Source organism: Pinus tabuliformis, chromosome 9, assembly GCF_031772625.1.
Source record: "Pinus tabuliformis cultivar Carrire ecotype Pingquan chromosome 9, CPIR1, whole genome shotgun sequence".
In the NCBI taxonomy this organism is placed as follows: Eukaryota; Viridiplantae; Streptophyta; class Pinopsida; order Pinales; family Pinaceae; genus Pinus; species Pinus tabuliformis.
This window is the reverse complement of record NC_142307.1, coordinates 1,025,339,704-1,025,360,570: the sequence shown is the minus strand read 5'-3', so window position 1 is coordinate 1,025,360,570 and position 20,867 is coordinate 1,025,339,704. Positions and strand designations below refer to the sequence as shown.

At 39.2% G+C, this 20,867-nt stretch overlaps 1 protein-coding gene across 2 annotated transcripts in view; it reads right to left on the bottom strand.

Annotated features, from left to right (window-relative positions):
* Window positions 1–20,867, bottom strand: part of LOC149152198 (smr (Small MutS Related) domain-containing protein) — a 254,098-nt gene that overhangs the window by 167,805 nt on the left and 65,426 nt on the right. For both annotated transcript variants that reach the window (XM_089442988.1, XM_089442987.1), the window contains exon 6: window positions 7,623–7,711. In XM_089442988.1, coding sequence (XP_089299114.1) covers window positions 7,623–7,711 — 89 coding nt within the window. The remainder of the gene's footprint in view (window positions 1–7,622; window positions 7,712–20,867) is intronic.

The following is a 20,867-nucleotide window of genomic DNA, read 5'->3' as shown; positions in this document are numbered from 1 at the left end:
GAAGAGCATGCCTTATTTATTATTTCAAATAATCAAGAGTTGAAATATTAATTATGAAGGCCAACCATAGCTACAAAATTCAATAAGCAGTGCATACCAACAATGAAATTTACTCTAAATTCAAGATATTAGACTTGCAAACAATAAATGTACTGACCAAATATATAACTTATCCTTCATGTGTACCTTCGGTAAGGGGATGCCCTGTGTTATTCTGCTTGTTGTCTTGTGTCTACAGATCTGAAAAATCCGCTCATGGGATAGGGAAAGAAAGAAGCAAAGCACTTAGCAAACTCCAAAGCATGGCTAAAGTAAAACCCCTTCAGAGGCCACACAAAAGTGTGTGTATGCTCTAGATTGATAATCTAAGGATGGGAGAAGCTAGGACAGCAAATGGTAGATCAATTTTACCCTTCCAAAGCTTCATATCTGCAACAAATCTGCATTTCCAGCAAGCTAGAAACTTGTTGCAGAGGTCTTGGTATCAAATCCCACAATGGAAACCTAGAAATCTCTTTCAGCTTAAAAAATAACGTTCTAATGACTAGAATAAGCTAAAAGCGTGTGTATGCTCTAGATTGATAATCTAAGGATGGGAGAAGCTAGGACAGCAAATGGTAGATCAATTTTACCCTTCCAAAGCTTCATATCTGCAACAAATCTGCATTTCCAGCAAGCTAGAAACTTGTTGCAGAGGTCTTGGTATCAAATCCCATGATGGAAACCCAGAAATCTCTTTCAGCTTAAAAACTAACGTTCCAATGACTAGAATAAGCTATAAATAGTTCTAGAGTAATGATATAAACTTGAATAACAAATCTGGAAACTAATACAAGAGTTTGGGAAATGTATACTTACTTGAAAATGGCCCTTGTACTTCGAAATTCGCTAGATCTAAGTGTATATTGCTATAAAATACAGATTTGCAAAACAAACCCAATGTATCTCATGAAGTATGTGTGTTTTAAGATCAAAAAGACGGTATATCTTCCCTTGGATGCAATCTATAAATTATGGCTCAAAACCCCAACGGTTAACCAGCTAATCTTGAGATAAAATTCAGAAATATCAAAAAAGAAAAAAGCTAGTAAATATTTTTATTTAATTTTTATAAAACAGGAAAAGAAAAAAATATTTTGAGTTTTTTAAATAAGATGGTTGCTAAGATATGCTTACCTTGGCCAAATGTTACCGTTCAAGTGTCTGGTTGCCAATCACAACCACTCTTAAATTAGCCTTGCACTTTGGACAAGAGATGGACTTGGAGTCAAGAAGATTGTATCGTCCACCACCTTTGACTAGGATAGCTCCACAAGATCCCAAGTTCAACTAGGAGCGATTTCTAGTGAAGTGTCTCCAATTTTCAGATCAACTATGGGGTTGGAAGAGATATTCACCTAGTTGAAGATATCCCCTATGAGGATCTGTCCAACCACTAGATCTAACAGCTCCAACCTCCAACAAGTTTACAACAAAGACTAGCGCCTTCGTTGTTGTTGGAAATAATACTGAGAGCGGGGGGTGAATCAGTATTATCAAATCAATTATTTTTCATTTCACAATCAAATTTGTATACGCTACTTCAGTTATGGGAAACTGCGTATATACGCTACTGTGTCTAAAGCAACCAGCGTATATCAGTAAACTTATGATTCATTAAATGTTGATCTTTAATCAGTGCATCAGAACTTCATTAACCATAAGAACAGTAAACAAGTGCAATAAAACAGAACAGATCATCACACACATGGACACAAGATATAAGGTGGAAACCCAATGTGGGTGAAAACCACTTGCTGCAATTCGTCTCTATCTTCTTTTAATAAGAAACTTCTTTTTACAATATTTCTGTACTGGTGCAGTCTTATACCAGTACGCAGGCTTCTACCTGCAAAAGGCTACAACCTTCTCTCGTTCTCTAGCTTCTCCTGGAAGGGAGCTACAACCCCCTTAGCTCTTGTACTAGCTCATGTACTAGCACGTAGGTGCTAACCTACAGAAGGCTACAACCTTCTCTTTTCTTCCAGGCACCACGTTTCATAAATTTTCAGACTGGATCCATCAATAACAATAATCAAACATCAAATACATCTCCTTTGCTTCAATCAAAACTGAATCAACAATTACTTCTCTAAATGTAGTAACCATAATACATTAACAGTAACCAGAAATCAATCCTGAACCCAGAACACTACAGCAATAAACAGAAGTAGCTAAAACATATTTCATGAGACATACGCTACTTCAATATGTAGAACCTGCATGCATACGTTGTTGTATTAAGGCCAACCTGCGCATACACAGTTTTGAATTAATGAACCAACGTGCATATGCGCCACTGCTATGCCGAACCTGTGTACAGATCTATAAAAGATAATATTGCCCTTTTCAGATATTCAGACATCAGTGATACCCAGATCATCAGATTTATAGATCAAGCCATGCGCCAAAATTAACAGATCAAAATCACACAAAGATACTTCTCTTTAAGCCTTAAGATCTTGACCCAACAATAGAACTTATCCTTCTTCTAACGCTCAGGTTCCTCCTTGGTTCAGATCCAGCTATGCACCATAACCCAATTCTAGATCTTGCTCTTCATAAGATATTCAATGCTTGAGTGAATGCCCTTGCAATGATCTCCTTCCCCTTTTATAGTCTTAGGCCTTAATACCATGGTCCAAAACCATAGAGAATCAATACCATGGACCCAATACCTGGGTTCAACACTTCTGACGAGATACCATGGTCCAAAACCATAGAGAATCAATACCATGGACCCAATACCTGGGTTCAACACTTCGGACAAGATACCATGGTCCAAAACCATAGGTCCAAATACCAAGAACTAAATACCATGGACCAAAAAATAAGTTTTCCCACATGTACGTGCTTTGCCTTACATGAAAGTGCACGCATACGTATACGCGCCTTTTGATTGGCGATCCCGCATGTATATACGACTTGGTTAAGAGGAACCTGCGCATATCTCTTTTTCCTTCATTCTGAGAGCCTGAACTGTGATCTGTCATTTGAGTAAGTTGCCATCAAGGACAACACCTGAGTCATAGCGCCAAACCTATGTCATAATGCCAACAGTTGTAACCTCCAACCCCCAGTCGATCACCCCTCCAATTGTTGTGTAATCGGTATTTACCAAGGTCCATCTTATTAAGAACAATTACAACAAGAGCTAAGAAAAAATGGAATAGAAAGAATCAACCCACAATGTATACACAAAATTTGCAATGAAAAGTTCTATTATGGTGTTATGATCTCACAATTCAACAACAACTGGACTGAGGGTTGGGACTGGCATCTTATAATTTTTCTTAGTAACAGTTAGTTGGACCTTACTATCAAAAATAATTTTTCACTTGTCATACACAACCCAGTGACTAAGTAAATTCACCAAAAAATAATTTTATTACAATGACTATCCACATGAAGAGTTTGACTTAGACTTTGTTTAACGACTTAACGTAAAGGAGTTGAACGTCCCCTTTGCTTTGACCTTGGAGAAGCATGAAATGAAGAATAGAAGCCAAAGATGATCAACGACTCACTCAAGAAGACCCCAATAGCTAGGCGAGGTGGCTTGATTTGGTTCATAGGAAGCTCAACTTGGTGCATGGGAGCTTGCTTTAGTGAGGACGCTAATTTCACTTTGCAACAGCTATATTTTTTTTCCACAAGAGGTCCAACATTCGCTTTGACCTCATAACCAACTCAAAGTTCTACTTCATTGACCTCAATGGCTAGTAAAAGGGAAGTCAAATTGCTCCATCAGCTTAGATCGCCAATGCCTTAGCTCCTTTTGATTTGATTGCTTTGTTGAAAAGTGTGCAACAAGAAATGCTTGTTGAGAGTGCAACAAGATGATGGAGCTTAGTGAAAAGAGTCGCCTTCACTAAGTGGGCCCGCAGGCTATTTTTGGCGCAAGTCTATTTTTAGACTATGTCTATTTTTAGACATATGGATCATGTCTATGGATGATTGATCAAGTTGGGAAAAATAGATGGACTTCTATTTTTGATGAAAGTGTGAGTGATCACAGTGTGAGTGATTATAGTGTGAGTGATCACAGTGTGAGTGATCAAAGTCAAAAATAGAAAAGTCAAATATTATTATCTCACAATAATATTTGGACTATAAACTTAATCTTATTCTCTTGGAGCACTTCAGTTTGAGCTACGGAAGTGGCACATGCAGCTGTCAGAAGGAAATTCGTTTTTCTTATGAGTCAGTTGAGTTGTTGCATGCATGACTTCAGTTAGAACTCAAGTGAGTTGAGTTTAGTGGACTGGAGGTACAGTTGATGGAGTTGTGTTCAGTTTAGCTTTGTTAAACTGGTTGTATTTAGTCTAACTGATCAATAGACTAAAGATGAGTTGGGTGAATTAGTTATTAATTAATTCACAAGTTATTAACTCATAATGCAACTATAGAATACATCAATTAACTCAGTTGCATGTCAGTGCATGTTCAGTTCAGCAGGGACAGGTGTTAGAGGATCAGATTGCTATCAGTTGTGACTATAGCTGTGCATGATGATTTGCACAATCAAAGGATTGAGTATGCCAATGAGTTTGCTCACGTATCTTCATGATATTATAGCTGTTGCTCACGTCCAACATAGTGTGGGTGACTATTTTGCAGTGTAAAATCGAGTTTGGGAAGCTATTCTCATCAGTTCTTGAGCAGGTATTGAGCAGTGGAGGCAGGCAAGCAGTGGGATAGATTTGGAGATCAAATCTGAGCTGTATTGTGTGTAACAGAAGGGCATGGTACTGGATTGCTTGTGATAAGCATTGTACTTTTTAATGTTACATGAGTCAATCAATATAATATACAGATAGTGTGGGGTTTTTTAGCGAGATGCTTTTCCCCGGGATACATACTGTGTTTATGAGTTTGATTGATGCTTCTATGTGTGCCTGTGGATGTTTCTGCTTCTGTAAATTGATGATCAACGTAGAGGAGATTATGTATTATACATGTTCCGCTTAAATTGTATGATCAGGATAATCTCTGTGAATATGTGTCATATTATTCAAAATTTCTACATGCTTGACTATTCTTGGGATCTTTGACCATCCTCAACATTCAACTAGCCCCAATAGCTAGTTTGACCTTTGCACCATCTCTCTTCACCCCCGCGTGGCATCTAACGAGGACATCATCATACATGGAATGTAGATCTCCAACACCATAGGGAATTTGAGGATTCTTCCATCTAGGTTTTGTCCGACTGATTTTGTAGATAACTTTTAACATAAAGATCATTTCTTCATGCCAAGATTTGACCCTGTTTGCCACCTAGAAGCCCCTTGTGTCACTGGACCACATTTGACTGCCATTTTCTAGATGATGTTCACCTTCTGCAAAAATTTCCATGTGGTATGTCATCTAACAATTATGAGACAAAGTTGACTTTTTAACTTTCGAGATCACATGCATCAAGAACTGTGCATTGCCTCGAGAAACATGACCTGCGGAGAACTGTGACACTGCAACACTGAAAGCTGTCTAATAAATATTGTTCCAAATCCAAGGATACATATAGACTCTATGACTCATGAACACGTAGTAAGCCATAGGTGCGCACAACATGGGCTAGACTAGCCCCTATAGCTGCAATCACCCCTACATAACCAAAGGCTCCCTTAAACTGTGAGTCCCAAATGTGATCCACTCCAAGTCCTCCAATCCTATCCAGGACAAAAGGAGATAAGAGCGGGAACCAAAGGGACCAGCCATGGTAGACCATAATAGGCCTAGGACACCTTAATACAAAAGATCACATGGCCTATAGGGTTTTAACTTGCATCTTTGGGCTTACAATGGTGTTATGCAAAATGAAGAAAATCCATATGTACCCCTGCTGAAATGAGGGGTAACAAGTCCCATGGTTTGGATTTGGGATGCATTCCCAGGTGAATTGCACCTCCATTCTCAGTTCTCAGCCCTGTGGTCTTGCCTCATTTTGACAATCTCCAGTCTGGAATTCGTCAGGCATTACCTCGATCTCTAGGATTTGGCTCAATTTCAAGGTTTTGATTGCCGCAAGCACTCCAGCCATTGTATCCCATGTGAAACTTCAATCCTCCATGGAACATAGAGGAGGAGTGCATGCCACATTGAGAAATTACAGGTCGTCTTTTCTCATCACAGCAGCAGGATGACAAGTCAAATTGAATCTCAGGACACCAGGAATGCAGAGTTACCAAAAGTTGTGGCCCGTCAAAGCAGGAAAACAGAGAAATGAGAAGCAGATTTTAATATGCTTTGTGAATTAGTCCTGGGTCTTGCTAGGAGCTTGTATTCTCTGGCTTCCCTTCCCAAGATTAACAAGCATTTTAAATTATGGCTCATATTAACTCGTTGCACATTACAGCTGCAGCCTCATTTTAATACAAATAAAAACCATTTCATCCATTGTCCATTATTGTGAATTATTGCTTCTCAAGCTCTACATGACTCCAATAGTTAATCCAATACAAGGTCATCAATTAGTATTCTAATGGTTCTACATAATAGCATGTTTTGATATTAGTTTTGAAGGATGAGCTCAAGATAAGACATTTTTAAAAATACCATTAAGTGTCAACAACAACTTTGTAGATCATTTGTACAATGTTTACGATAGCTAAGATTCTTTCACCTACCACTTGTACTGATTATTTATTTTGAACTCAAGTCTTTCTTCTATATACCCTCCCTCAAGTGTTTAAGTGGTAACAGCTATTTCAAAATGTTTTGATCACTCCTAGATTCATGAATTTTTTTGCCTCTAGTTTAGAACTCTCCAAATAATCGATGTACCACATTTCTTTCTGTTCTATCACTTTTCTCTTTTGGTAAGACAATATTTTGGTATAACGCAAGTGCCCTCAATAACGGACCACTTACTCAACCCAAGGGAGCACATGCTCGTCTAACAAACTATGTTGTCTTGAGTACTACTATCTGGACAAATGGCAAGATACGCAAAGATAGTGGAAAGGGGCATGAGTGCTTAGAAAGCATCGCAGACCCATCACCATGTTCTGGATAAGGTACTGTTAAGAAGACAGAATAGTAAGAATTTGTACATGGATAGTACAAATTTGTACATGGAATGATTTTTTTACATATTAACACAAATTGCCAGGTATTTCCTAAGGTATGATTGTAAATGCCAGCATAAGTTAGTGTCCAACCACAATCTGCAAATGAACATTCAAAAATATTATTAAAGTCTCAGAAGAGTCTTACCAGCTGAAAACAGCTCAAGAATATATTTCTGAAAGCATAAAAATTGTAGTAAGTCACTAAATGTGTATCTTGAGCAGAAAAAAGATAATACCTAATGCAGAGATTATCAAGTTAACAAAAAATGCAAAGGCTTCATGGCCATATTCACATTTGAGGAGTTGTAGGACATATTAAGAAAAATCACACAAAGATCTGAAGCAGAAACAACTATACAGCAACGAAGTAGGGTGCATAGAGCATTATGCATGCCAACTGTGCTCTCAATTTACTAGCTAAGATTTTATTTCCATCTATACACCTTCAAGAAAAAATAAATAGGTCTTGCACATAATAAATGAAAAAGAAAAAGTGGAGCTGATGTATACCTATAACTGAAGTTCACAGATTCAAGAATCTCATTCAATGTGGTTTCTGATAAATCAGGAAAACTTCTTTTTAGCTGCTCCAAAGTTGACTGTGACAAATAAGCAAACCAAAAAGTCAACTGAATATGTTAACAAAAATCCTTCAATGAAATACAGGAACCATGACCAATGACACTAAACAGTTAAGCATAAGATAAAACTCACTAAAATAAATGCAAGATGTCACATATTAGTTTTACAGGCCTAGATATTAAGAAAAAATCCTGAAAAGGACCGCCTTGTGTTGCATATGATATGAAGAAAGTTTGGATATGAAAAACAGAGGCAATATAACCTTAAGGCAGAACCCATATAAAGAGGCTTAGCAATGAGAAAAGAAAGACATAGAAAGACGAGACTAAGAAGAATATGATATACAAGCTTCCAACATTGTAATGTTCCTAAGATGAAATATAAGTGATATAATTTATAAAGCATACAATCAGTTCAGCAACAATAAAAACGAAATATATATTAAGCACGCATGGAAATGATGGAGATAATGAACTGTTGAGCCATTTTATTACTTCTTTGAGGGCAAAATACAATAGATAATAGAGTGGTGCACCTGGGCTTGTCTCAATGGACAAGCATGACCAAACCCAGGTGAGAAATAGCTGAACTGATGGCTGCCTCAACTGCTGCACCAATCTGCACTGCGCTGCCCAGAAAACTGCCCTTTCTGCTAACTTCGAATGGCTGGAAACACCACTTCCCGTGCTCAGAAAATTATGAGATTTGAGCTCCTGACTCCTTGGCCTAAACCTAGAAAAACTCACAAAGGAATTTAGCTGGTTCAGACTTCTGAAATTCGACCCCCAAGGAGCACAACTTCAGCTGCAACTGCAAAACTCGGCCTGCTGGGTTCTACCTGTAAATCCTCCTGGAAAATGTCCAAAAGTGATGGGCTGATCCCTCCTGCAAATCCTCTGACTTCCCGGATGAGCTTCCGGGCTGTAGCACTTGCACCTACGCCCCCACGAAGACGTTGGACTAGCCCTCTGCATTGTCCCCAAGCCTGGAATTCGAACTGCTGGGTTGTTGGCTCTGTTGGCTCCAAAACTCTCAAGAAATGCTGACCTATTGCTGTCCTTCAAATCCCCTAGCTCTCCCGGCAAATGACTGATCTGTTGTGGCTCAAACTCCTCCTGCATATTCTTCTGGTGGCCCAAAAATACGCATTCCCTGTGTGTGACTAAATGGTAGTGTTGTAACAAACTCTCAGATCTCCTGAAATGCTGATGGAACTGCCTTCCTAGGGCAGGCACTCAAGGTCCCCCGAAGGTAAGGTTGAATCTCCCGCTTGAGAGATTCGTGGCTAAACAACCAGTTGACTCAGCTAAACAGCAGAGCGAACAGTCAAGTAATTTCGATTTGCAAGGTGAATGAATGCATCCAAATGAAAGCTTCATCCTCCTTTTATCTTTGTGGGCCTTCCTTGCCTCATGTGGGCCCCTCCATCCAGCACTTCGAATTCCCTCCAAGCCATTCGAATGGCCTAGTTCGAATTCCCACGTGGGTGGCCCCCACCTTCCACTAGCAACCAAATTAATTTGAATTTCCTCCTAAGTCCCTAAGTCGAAAATGATGGGTTCTTTTCCTTAGCCAAAATTGCACAAAATTGTGTAGAAACACCCTGTTACAAATGTGTTTGAGAAGGGACATGACAAACACCTGGCAAGGATAAAAGCTAGGGCACTACACATGAAGACAAATCCAAGAGCAAAGCACAAACTGAGGTTGGGAGATGAAGTTATTGGGCAACCTTCCAAAAGATTTCAAATCCATTTACCTGACAAAAATAATAAAACGTATTCATAATTCAAATAGTATTATTTGACTTTTAAACATTCGAGCATCATTCTCAATGTGACTATTTTCCCATTCAAATTGCAATTTTTCAGCAATGGGGAGAGCTTTAAAAAAGTGTGCTTGTTATGTATAAATTAATTTGATTTGATTTCTAAACTAAGGCATATGATCAAAGATCATGCCCCCTCATGTAATGGCACCTAGGTTGTATTTAAGCCAAGGCCTTCCACCATTGTATGGCATCATTCAATCATTCAAGTTATTAATAAAATCATATATTTCTTTTGTCAATTACTAAGCGTATTTGCTCCATTTGGTATCAAAGTCGTTCAGCGTTCCTCGGGTCCTGTTCCACTGCTGTGATTTACTCTTGTTCACACTGCACCCTATTCGTTTCTTATTCCACCATCATTACCACTGTCAAATCGCACTTTTGTTCCCACAACCATAACCCATTGCAAATTCCTTATGTCATCATTTACCTTGTCTTACAAGTTGTCCCCATCCCCCGTCCTGTCGTTCTGCCATTCTCAGCCTCGTCGGTGTCTCTGTTGTTCCACGCCAAAATTCCACCAAGCACGTGCTTTTGTTTGCCACATCTACACCATGCTCAGTCCACACCACTTCACCATTATCTAACCCCGACCCACCATGCCGTCAATTTACCCTGACATCTTGTCATTGTGTCTCAATCATCACGTTCGTTGCCAAGCATTACCTTCCACAGTTGACTGTCACGTTTTGCAGCCAAACCCTATCCCCCGTCGTTTTCCTAGTTGACCATCGACCGGGTTCCACCTTTTTTGTCCCTCGTCGTTTTTGTTCCCTTGGTGTTAATATTATAGTCATATATATTATATAAAATCATATAAGTTAGATATTATACAATCTTTATAAAATTAATTAATAATTAGATAAATAGTTAGTTATAAAATTAATTATTTATATAAAAAATTAATTAATGCAAAAAAAACAACATTAAATAAATAAATAATTAGGGTCAAGTTAAGGAGGAACATTACGCTGGATAAATACACACCACCACATACTCGACCAATGTCTTCATCAATGACGAGGAACGATTTTAATAAGAAAATGATAGGTCTTGAGAATAAGGTCACCGAACACACTAAAGCAATTAAGGAGCTCCAGGGCACAACGAAGAGCATAAAGAGTCAACTCGAGCAAAATCATAATGAATTTAAAATAGAACATGCATCCCTTACAAATAAGGTTGATCAGAATCATACTGAAGCAATGGTGGCACTGAACCTTGTCTGTCAAAAGTTGAATATTATAACTGATCAACTACATCAGAATAACAAAGCAACTCAACAACCAGATTCTTCAGGATCATCAAGCCCATCAGGCTCACCTCAAATCCATGAATCTCCACATACATTTTCCATTCCTAATCCACAAAATAGTAACACGAATTTTCAAAATATGCAGCTCTCAAATCAATACGCAAATATGCAGCTCTCAAATCAATACCCCTGCTTCACCCCAACAATCGCTACATATCAACAAAGAGCAAAACTTGAGCTTTCCAAATTTGACAGTAACGAAAAATACAGTGTTGCACAATTCAATAAAGCAGGAAGAATATTTCAGAATTTACAGTATTGGCAATAACGATGAAAAAATCAGCCATGGATCCATGCAAATGGAAGGCGAAGCATATAATTGGTATAAGTGGTGGAAGAAAACGACACATGCTATCAGTTGGAGGAAATTCAAAAATATTTTCTTTAAGAGGTTCCAAGTCGTCAAAGAGGAAGAGTTCTTCTCGACACTCACCAGACTACAACAAAAAGGAGATGTGGACGAATACACTAAAGACTCGTCTTATTCAATCATACATCGCAGGACTTAAACCACATCTCCAGGATGAGCTTAAGTTTCACGACATCACCTCGATAGAAGAAGCAAGACAAAAAGCAAAAGTTGTAGAAAAGAAGCTCGAAAGAATACAACTTCCAAAAGTTGAAATAGCATATTTGAGACGGAGATTTCCCCGGATTTCTAACGTGGAGAATACAAAGTATGTTCCACCACAGCTACATGAAGGAGGAAAAACTAACTTGGAAATGCAAAGAATAAAAGAGGTTAAGTGCAAACGTTGTGGCAAAAAATGGGATTCTAAACATAAATGTGTTAAAGGAAAAGAGACCAAGAACATGTATACATGTGAAGCAACCAATAATTCAAATAGTGAAGAATTAGATATAGAAGAAGTTGAAAGATTCTCCACAATTTTCCCCAAAATCAGACAATGAAAAAATCCACAAGTATCATTATCATCCATGACAAGGATATCCTAGCCGTAGACTCTGAAGTTAAAAGGACATATCAAAAAGAGCAATGTAATGGTTCTAATAGATGTAGGGAGCACTCACAATTTTTTGGACTCAAACATTGCTAAAAGGCTTAGCATCTTCACATATCCAATGCCTAATATGAAAGTAATGGTAGCAAACGAGAAGAAAATTGAAAAAGTAGGGAAATTCCATAAGGTTAAATTGTGGATTCAAGACTACAATCTAGAATCTTTGTTCTACATTGTACCACTAGGAGGAGCGGATGTGGTCCTAGGTATCTAATGGCTACAAACCCTCGGCACTTACTCTGCCAACCATCAAAAGCAATTTATAAAGTTTATATGGGAGGGGCAGAAATACAAGTTATATGGTTTTCAACCCCCTCAAAATCAAATTGTATCATCCTACCAGATGATGAAACTGATCCGAAAAGGAGCACCAACATATGTAGTGCAGTGTCATCAAATGGAAACGCTGACATCAAAATTGGTTAGCGAAGAACCACCTAAAGTTCAAGAACTGATTCAAAAATACAAAAGGTGTTCCAAGATCTTCCTATGAAGATGCCTCCTGAAAGAGAAATCGAGCACATAATCAAAGTCAAATCGGGGTCAAACCCTGTCAACATCAAGCCATATAGATATCCACATCATCAAAAAATTGAAATCGAAAGATTAGTCCAGGATCTTTTGAAGTGTGGAATCATCACAAAAAGTAGAAGTCCTTATGTTGCTTCAGTGGTTCTAGTTCGAAAGGATGGATCATTTAGACTATGTGTAGATTACAAAAGGTTGAACAAGATAACGATTAAGAACAAGTTTTCGATTCCTTTTATAGACGAAATGCTAGATGAACTTCATGGAGCTAGATATTTTTCAAAATTGGACTTAAGATCCAGATACTACCAAATCATAATAAGGTTAGAAGACATAGTGAAGACTGTCTTTCGAACACATGAAGGTCATTATGAGTTTAAGGTAATGCATTTTGGGTTAACTAATGCTCCAGCAACCTTCCAAGCTACCATGAATGAGGTATTCCGTCCATATCTACGGAAATTTGTGTTAGTGTTCTTTGATGACATTCTAATCTATAGTAAAACATGGAAGGAGCATCTACAACATCTGGAGCAAGTCCTCACTATATTAGAAGAACATCAGTTTTATGCAAAGATGTCCAAATGCACCTTCGGGAAGGAAGAAGTAGAGTACCTCAGACACATAATATCCAATGAAGGAGTAAAAGTAGATCCTAATAAGGTCAAAGTTATAAAAGAATGGCCCAGACCAGTTAACATCTCCAAATTGAGAGGATTCTTAGGGTTGACTGGATACTATCGAAGGTTTATTCGAAACTATGCTCATAAATCCACACCCCTAACAAACCTTTTGAAAAAAAACTCATTTCATTGGGATGATAAGGCAGACAAATGCTTTGACGACTTAAAAGAAATTGTGTCCAATACACCTATATTAGCAACTCTAGACATTTCAAAGCCTCTTGTAATTGAATGTGGAATAGGAGCAGTATTGATGTATGATGGTCATCCAATCGCGTTTGAAAGCAAGAAGCTCAACAAGCGAGAATGTCTCAAGTCTACATACAACAAGGAAATGCTTGCCATTATGCATGCATTAGCCAAGTGGAGGCAATATCTTTTGGGAAGTAAGTTCTTAATACGAACATACCATAATAGTCTTCAACACCTCCTCTAGCAGAAAACACTTTCTACAGAACAACAAAAATGGATCGAAAAAATTGTCGCCTTCGACATGGATATACTACATAAGAAAGGGAAAGACAATGTAGTAGTGGATGCTCTATCCAAGGAAGATGAAGAAACGTCATTACTCGCAATTTCAGTTGTAGTTCCAGAATGGCCTAATGAAATTCGAAGTGAGTATGCAAAAGATCCAAAAACATGTGCTATAATAAATAATCCTCATAATTCAAAATTTGAATGGAAAAACGATATTATGTGGTACAAGGGAAGAATTTACCTAAGCCCAAATTCCAAATTTAAATCCAAAATTCTCAAGTAGTCCCATGATTCACTGTCAGCAAGACATGTAGGTTTCTTTAAAACCTACTATAACGCACGCCAATCATTTTTCTGGAAAGGAATGAATAATGATATTCAAAAACATGTCGCAGAGTGTGATCAACACCAGAGAAATAAAAATAGAAGATTATGACACCCGAACTGCTCCATCCCTTAAAGATTCCAAACCAAAAGTGGGAAGAAATATCGATGAACTTTATCGAGGGGTTACCCATGTCTGTCGCAAGGACAAAATTCTCGTAGTAGTCAATAGGCTCACCAAGTATGCACACTTCATAGGAAAGAAGAAATTAGACTCGGCAAAACAAATCATTGAGATATTTTGCAAGAATGTCTACAAACGACGTGGGTTTCCTAAAGTCATTGTTAGCGACAGAGACGCCAAATTCAAAGGCAATTTCTAGAGGGAATATTTCAAACATATAGGAACCTACCTCAACATGAGTTCACCATACCATCCTCAAACAAACAGTCAAACAGAAGTTGTTAATAAATGTTTAGAAGCCTACCTACGTTGTTGTTCAACAGACAAACAAAATAAGTTGGCTCAATGGTTACACCTCGTTGAATAGTGGTACAATTCCACTTACCACACCTCAGCGAAAATGACCCCATTTCAAGCTTTTTACGATTATGAACCTCCTAAATGGAAGGACCTTGCCATTATCAAGAAAAAAACTTCCAGTAGTTAAAGATCAGTTAGAAGAAACCCAAAAAGTCTTACAAGTACTAAAGGAAAATATAAATATTGCAAGAAATCGTATGAAGCGGCGTGCTAACCAAAACAAAACAGAAAGAGAATTTGAAGTTGGGGAATGGATATTTGTTAAACTTCAGCCCTACAAGCAATTGTCCTTAAACCAGAAGGGAAAAACAAATTGGCACCAAAGTTCTATGGATCGTACCACATTAATGAAAAGATCAACCTAGTATACAACTTAAGCCTTCCTGATAAAGGTTGTGTTCACAATGTCTTCAATGTATCTTGCCTTAAAAAGGCACTTAGCAAACACCAAGCGGCACAGACAACACTTCTGACATTAGATGACGAAGGGAGGATCATGTTAGAACCAGAAGAAGTCATCACCGTCAAGAAAAAGAACTTGCGATCACGAGTGATCAAAGAATACCTTATTAAGTGGAAAGACCTACCAAAAGAAGAAGCCTCCTGGGAGACTGAAGCATTCCATCGACAACATCCTTCGTTACCTATGCTTTGAGGACAAAGCATTCTTTCGAGAGGAAGGCAATGTTATGTATAGATTAATTTAATTTGATTTCTAAACTAAGGGGCATGATCAAAGATCATGCCCCCTCATGTAATGGCACCTAGGTTGTATTTAAGCTAGGGCCTTCCACCATTGTAAGGCATCATTCAATCATTCAAGTTATTAGCAAAATTATATATTCCTTTTGTCAATGACTGAGCGTATTTGCTCCAGTGCTACAATTTTTCTACTACGGGTAGAATTTTGTGAATATCAACTACAATTTTGAATCATGCACATCGAATTTGCTCTTCTTAGAAGAAAAATTTTCTACTACCCTTTGCACTTATCGGCGGGAAATTTAACAATGTGAATGATGGATTTTACTTGCAGTCAACATTAACTTTTTGGGGTACAATTTCTCAACTGTGAATTGTTAACTGTAATATTATTGCAAGGTAAGTTGTAAAATTACAACAATTTTAATTCTTGAATTTAAAAGTTCACTATCTGTAATGGTGTGTGTGCATGTGTGCATGACAGAGACATAGCCTCATACCCGAGAACCCACTTTTTTGGTATCTGTGTCAAGTACTTTATGTTTGTGCATGGAAAACCCCCATATCCACATACACATGTACACTTCACCATGATCATTCTTCTGAAGTAAGACACCAATAATAGTATCTTCAAAAGCAAATGAAAAAATTTGGAAATCCTTTGCATAATCAGGACTTACTAACACTAAGTATTTCGTGATTGCTTCCTTAATCATGTCAATGCTCTTTTCTGTTAATTTTAGATAACAATGGTATGTTTTATGTTTTAGCACAATTTACTTCAATGTTCCTTATCAGCCATCACATTAACTTAATCACATTGACAGTAAATGCAGATAGAACATAAAAAACGTGTAGAAGACAAGGCAAGACAAGAGGACACAAGATTTGGCGGATGCCCGGGAAAACTCCAATGTGGGGAAAACCCTTTGATCAAATCTTCTTATTATTATTCACTAGTTCAACAGAGAGAGAGAGTACATAGATCAAATCCACTTGCCCAATATATAGTCAAAACAGCTCTGTCAAAATCAGCAGTAAATTGCATCCCTAACCAGAAAGTCAACGTTGGTCAAATCAACACCAAAATGTCCTCCAAGCAGCTCGGTCCATAGCAGTCCAATTCGGCCTCCAAGGAGAGTCAAAGTCAGCCCAAAATAGTTCATTCAAACCCAATCAACAGAGAGAAAAACGTTGTTGTAATTTCTGCAGTCAAATCTGAAGTCAACGCTGAAGTCAACCTACCCAAAACACCTCGGAATCTGTGCCCAACAACTCGGCCTAAAGAAATCGAAATTCTTCCCTGAAGATCGAAGTCAAACTTGGTCAAAAGAGCCATGGTCAACGCTTGGTCAATGTTGGTCTGTTTCTCTGAAATTTGACTTGTCCTTGTCTTGAAATTTTTGGCCTCCTGCCACACGTGCGAAGAAGAGAGAGGTTGTCCCCAAGCTGTACGAACCAATCAAGAGAGGAGAGAGAAATGATGTGATGTGTTGAGTGATGTCTAAATGAGGAGAGAGGTCACTCCTATTTATACAACTCATTGAGGGTGTGGAGACACATCTATTAGTCTTCTTGAGCCTACATTTGACTGAGGCCAACCTTGACAATTTGTGCATGAGAGAAAATAAATTCAAAATTCCACTTCTGCTTGTCAGAATGAGATGATTTTTATATCAAAATTGGACCTATCGAAAAGAGGAATCCAATGCAATAATCATCTCCATCATATGAGTTGTCCTAAGGTGGAATTTGGCCCTATTTGCCAATTTTAAAACTCCCTCTCAACTAGGGAGAATTCCACCTACCAATCCATCTGTCATCATGTGCCATCTCTGTCATCATTGCTCTGCTCTGCTAAACCATGAAGTAACAATGAAGAAAAATTGATCGAGAGTGAGTCACAAGACTTTACCACTCTCCACTGACAAAAGTCAGTCCTTGATCCCAGATCAAGTTGTTGAACACTAGGCATCCTAGTCATAGGGAGTACAGCAGTACACGATGCGTCCATTAGTAGTGCTATGGTCCCTAACCATCTTTTCCCAACTCATTGGCCAGATGAGAGGTACTTCCCATGAGTCCCGGACTCCATGGGTAGGATGTGTGCTGGGGCATCGGCAGGAGAAGGTGAACCACTCATCCTGCTCATATGCCATAGGAGAAGGTGAACCACTCATCCTATGCATATGTCAATCGTAGGGGAAGGTGAACAACTCACCCTACATACATGTGTCCGCAATCATAGGGGAAGGTGAACCACTCACCCTACACACATGTCAACCATCATGGGGTATCACAAGGGAAGGTGAACCACTCACCCTGTATCTAGCGCACCACTAGGGGAAGGTGAACCACTCACCCTATGGTCGCTCATAGCTCCAAGAAGTACCCCAAGCCCCCAGGAGCTCCCAGAGCTCAGTGTCCAACTCATACGGGACCCTCATAAGAGGGTCGTTCCACGACTCCAAGTCTCTCTCGAAAGGTTAAGAATTTGACCTTCCCCAAAGGCTTCGTGAGAATATCTGCGACCTGCTCGTCCATCCTGATGTGTTGGAGCCTTATGGCTCCCCGTTGTACCATATCCTAAATAAAGTGGTACCTGATATCTATGTGCTTGGAGCGGTTGTGCAACACGGGATTCTCTGAAAGGCAAATCCCACTTTGGTTGTTGCAGGAGATCACGGTAGTATCTAGAATGTGCTCAAATAGCTCACTAAAGAGCTTCCTCAACCAAACTGCTTCACAACAGGCCATACTCGCAGCAATATATTCGGCCTCGACGGTGCTTAAAGCAACCGATTTATGCTTCCTGCTCATCCAAGATATTGAAGCAGGCCCCAAAGAGAAGCAGCACCAGACGTGCTCTTACGAATCCACCACACTGCCAGCCCAGTCAGCATCTGAATATCCATGTAGCCTCAAGTTCCTGGCAGTGTATCTCAATCCATAATGGATTGTGCCCCGGAGATATCTCAAGAGATTCTTAGCAGCAATCCAATGAATGTGATGAGGCTCGACCATAAATTGACTCAACGTGTTCACAGTGAAGCATATGTTAGGACGGGAGTTGACCAAGAACATCAAGGCCCCCACAAGTTGACAATACTCGGAAGGGTTCGCTAATCTGAGCCCAGCAACACTTCCACATAGCTTCTTGAAGTTGAGTTCCATCGGAGTAGATACGGACTTGCAGTCCACCATCCCACATCTCTTAAGCAACTTCACAATATATTTTCCTTGAGAAAGGAAAATCTCGCCTGGCTTTTTGCCAGACCTCTAGCCCTAGGAAGTAGTGCATCAGTCCTAGGTCCTTCATCTCGAACTCGGAAGCAATCTCTCCCTTGCATTGATGAATGAGAGAGTCATCATCGGTCAGAAAGAGATCATCCACATAAAGGACCAGAATGAGAGGTCTGTCCTTTTCAACCTTGAAGTATAGGTTCGGGTCAGCATCACTCCTTGTAAATCCCAGCTTCATAAGATAGCTATCAATCCTCTCATACCAAGCCCTAGGGGCTTGCTTCAACCCATAGAGGGCTTTCTTCAACTTGCATACATGTGTCTTACGATCTTGAACTTCGAACCCCTTAGGTTGTTCTACATATACTTCCTCTTTAAGTGAGCCATGCAAGAAGGCAATTTTGACATCCATCTGGTGTAGGCTCCATCCTTGCAAAGCGGCAAGGGCTATGATCGAACGGATGGTGGTATATCGGGCAACTGGTGCAAATATCTCATCGTAGTCTACTCCTTCCTTTTGAGAGAAGCCTCGAGCGACAAAGCTGGTCTTAAACTTTTCAACACTACCATCAGCGCCATGTTTGATCTTGTAGAGCCATTTTGAAGTGACCACTGACTTGTCCTTGGGTCTAGGAACCACATCCCAGAGATCATTCTTCATGATCGACTCATATTCCTCATTCATCGCATCCTTCCAAACTTGGTGTTGCATGGCTTCTTCAAATGTACAAGGCTCGAATTGTACAATGGTACTCATGGCAACTAAGTACCCTTGGTACCTGTTCGACTTCTTGCTTTCACGAAATGTCCCCCTCGAGGCAATGTGTTTCTCAACATCTTCAAGAGTATCTTTGAGCCACAAAGGTCTTTTTCTAGAAGTAGGGGGCTCACTAGGAGGTGGATCAATGGGATCCATCAGACCTTCCACATCGAGCATCAAGTCATCAAACGGAGGTTCATCTAGTTTTCCTGCATCATCATCATCCTTGTCCTTCCTAGGGATAGGAAGATCTTGTACTTTCCTAAGGGCAAAATCTTCATCGAAAGTGACATCATGACTTATTTCAACTTCCCTTTGACCAGGCACATAGATTCTATATGCCTTTGAAGTTTCATTGTAGCCCACAAACGTTCCTTTCTTCCCAGATGCATCTAGTTTGTTTCTTTTCTCTTTCGGCACATGAAAATATATGGGACAACCAAAAATTCTAAAATGAGAAACATTAGGTTTCTTACTGGTGAAAACTTCTTCGGGTGTCTTGAAGTCCAATGCTTGATGTAGGCATCTGTTTTGAACATACACATCGGTGTTGGCAGCTTCTCCCCATAAGAACTTCGGTAGACCTTGGTCATGAAGCATGGCATGGGTGGCTTCTACGATAGTATGATTCTTCCTTTCAGTCCATTTTGCTCAGGAGTATATGTAGTAGTGGTCTCCCTCTTAATCCCAGCTTCTCTACAATAGTCATTGAATTCATTTGACTCATATTCGGTCCCATTATCGGTCCTTAATATTTTGATCTTCTTCCCTGTTTGATTCTCGAACAAGGCTTTGAAAGAGTGGAACCATTTGAACAGTTCGTCCTTCTTCTTTAAGAAATAGATCCATGTTTTAAGAGAGAAGTCATCCACAAAAATTGCATAGTACAAATATCCACGCTAAGATGTCATGGGCAACATACCTAATAGATCATAATGAACCAATTGAAGAATATCGACAGTTTGACTTTGACTTGAGGGAAATGGTCCCCTTGTATGTTTTCGAGTTGCACAATCCTGGCACACACCTTCATGATCTAAGTTGAATTTGGGCATCCCTGTGACCATCTTCCTTACATCGTGTAAGGCTTTGTAATGAAGGTGAGAAAGTCTTCGGTGCCATAATTAGGATTGAAGAGAAGTATCACAAGTCATTACTCTCAATGGACTTCCTCCAACCTCATAAAGACCTTCAACCTTGAATCCAAGAGTTAATGCATCTCTTGGGTTCCTTTGCCAAACACGAACCTTCCCATCAATGAATGTCACCTTGAAACCTTTGTCTTCCATCACAAAAATAGAGACCAGGTTCTTTTTCAGATCAAGTACATACAACACTTCTTGTAAATGAAGAGTTTGCCCTTTATTTAAGTGGAGAGTAACAGTCCCAATTCCTTTCATGGGATAAGTGGCATTATCCCCAAGTATAATCTCCATATCAGTCTTATTTTCAATCAAGTTTGAGAGAGCCTATTTGTACCTAGTGAAGTGCCTTGAGGCACCACTATCAATCAACCATTGATCCAAGGTATCTAGAGGAGAGGCGGTGGTGAGGGCAGAAAAAAGATAAAATTATTTTTGCTTTACAACATTAACTTCTTCATACCTGAAGTTTCTCGACTTCTTTCAACCATTGATCCAAGGTATCTAGAGGAGAGGCGGTGGTGAGGGCAGAAATAAGATAAAATTATTTTTGCTTTACAACATTAACTTCTTCATACCTAGAGTTTCTCGACTTCTTC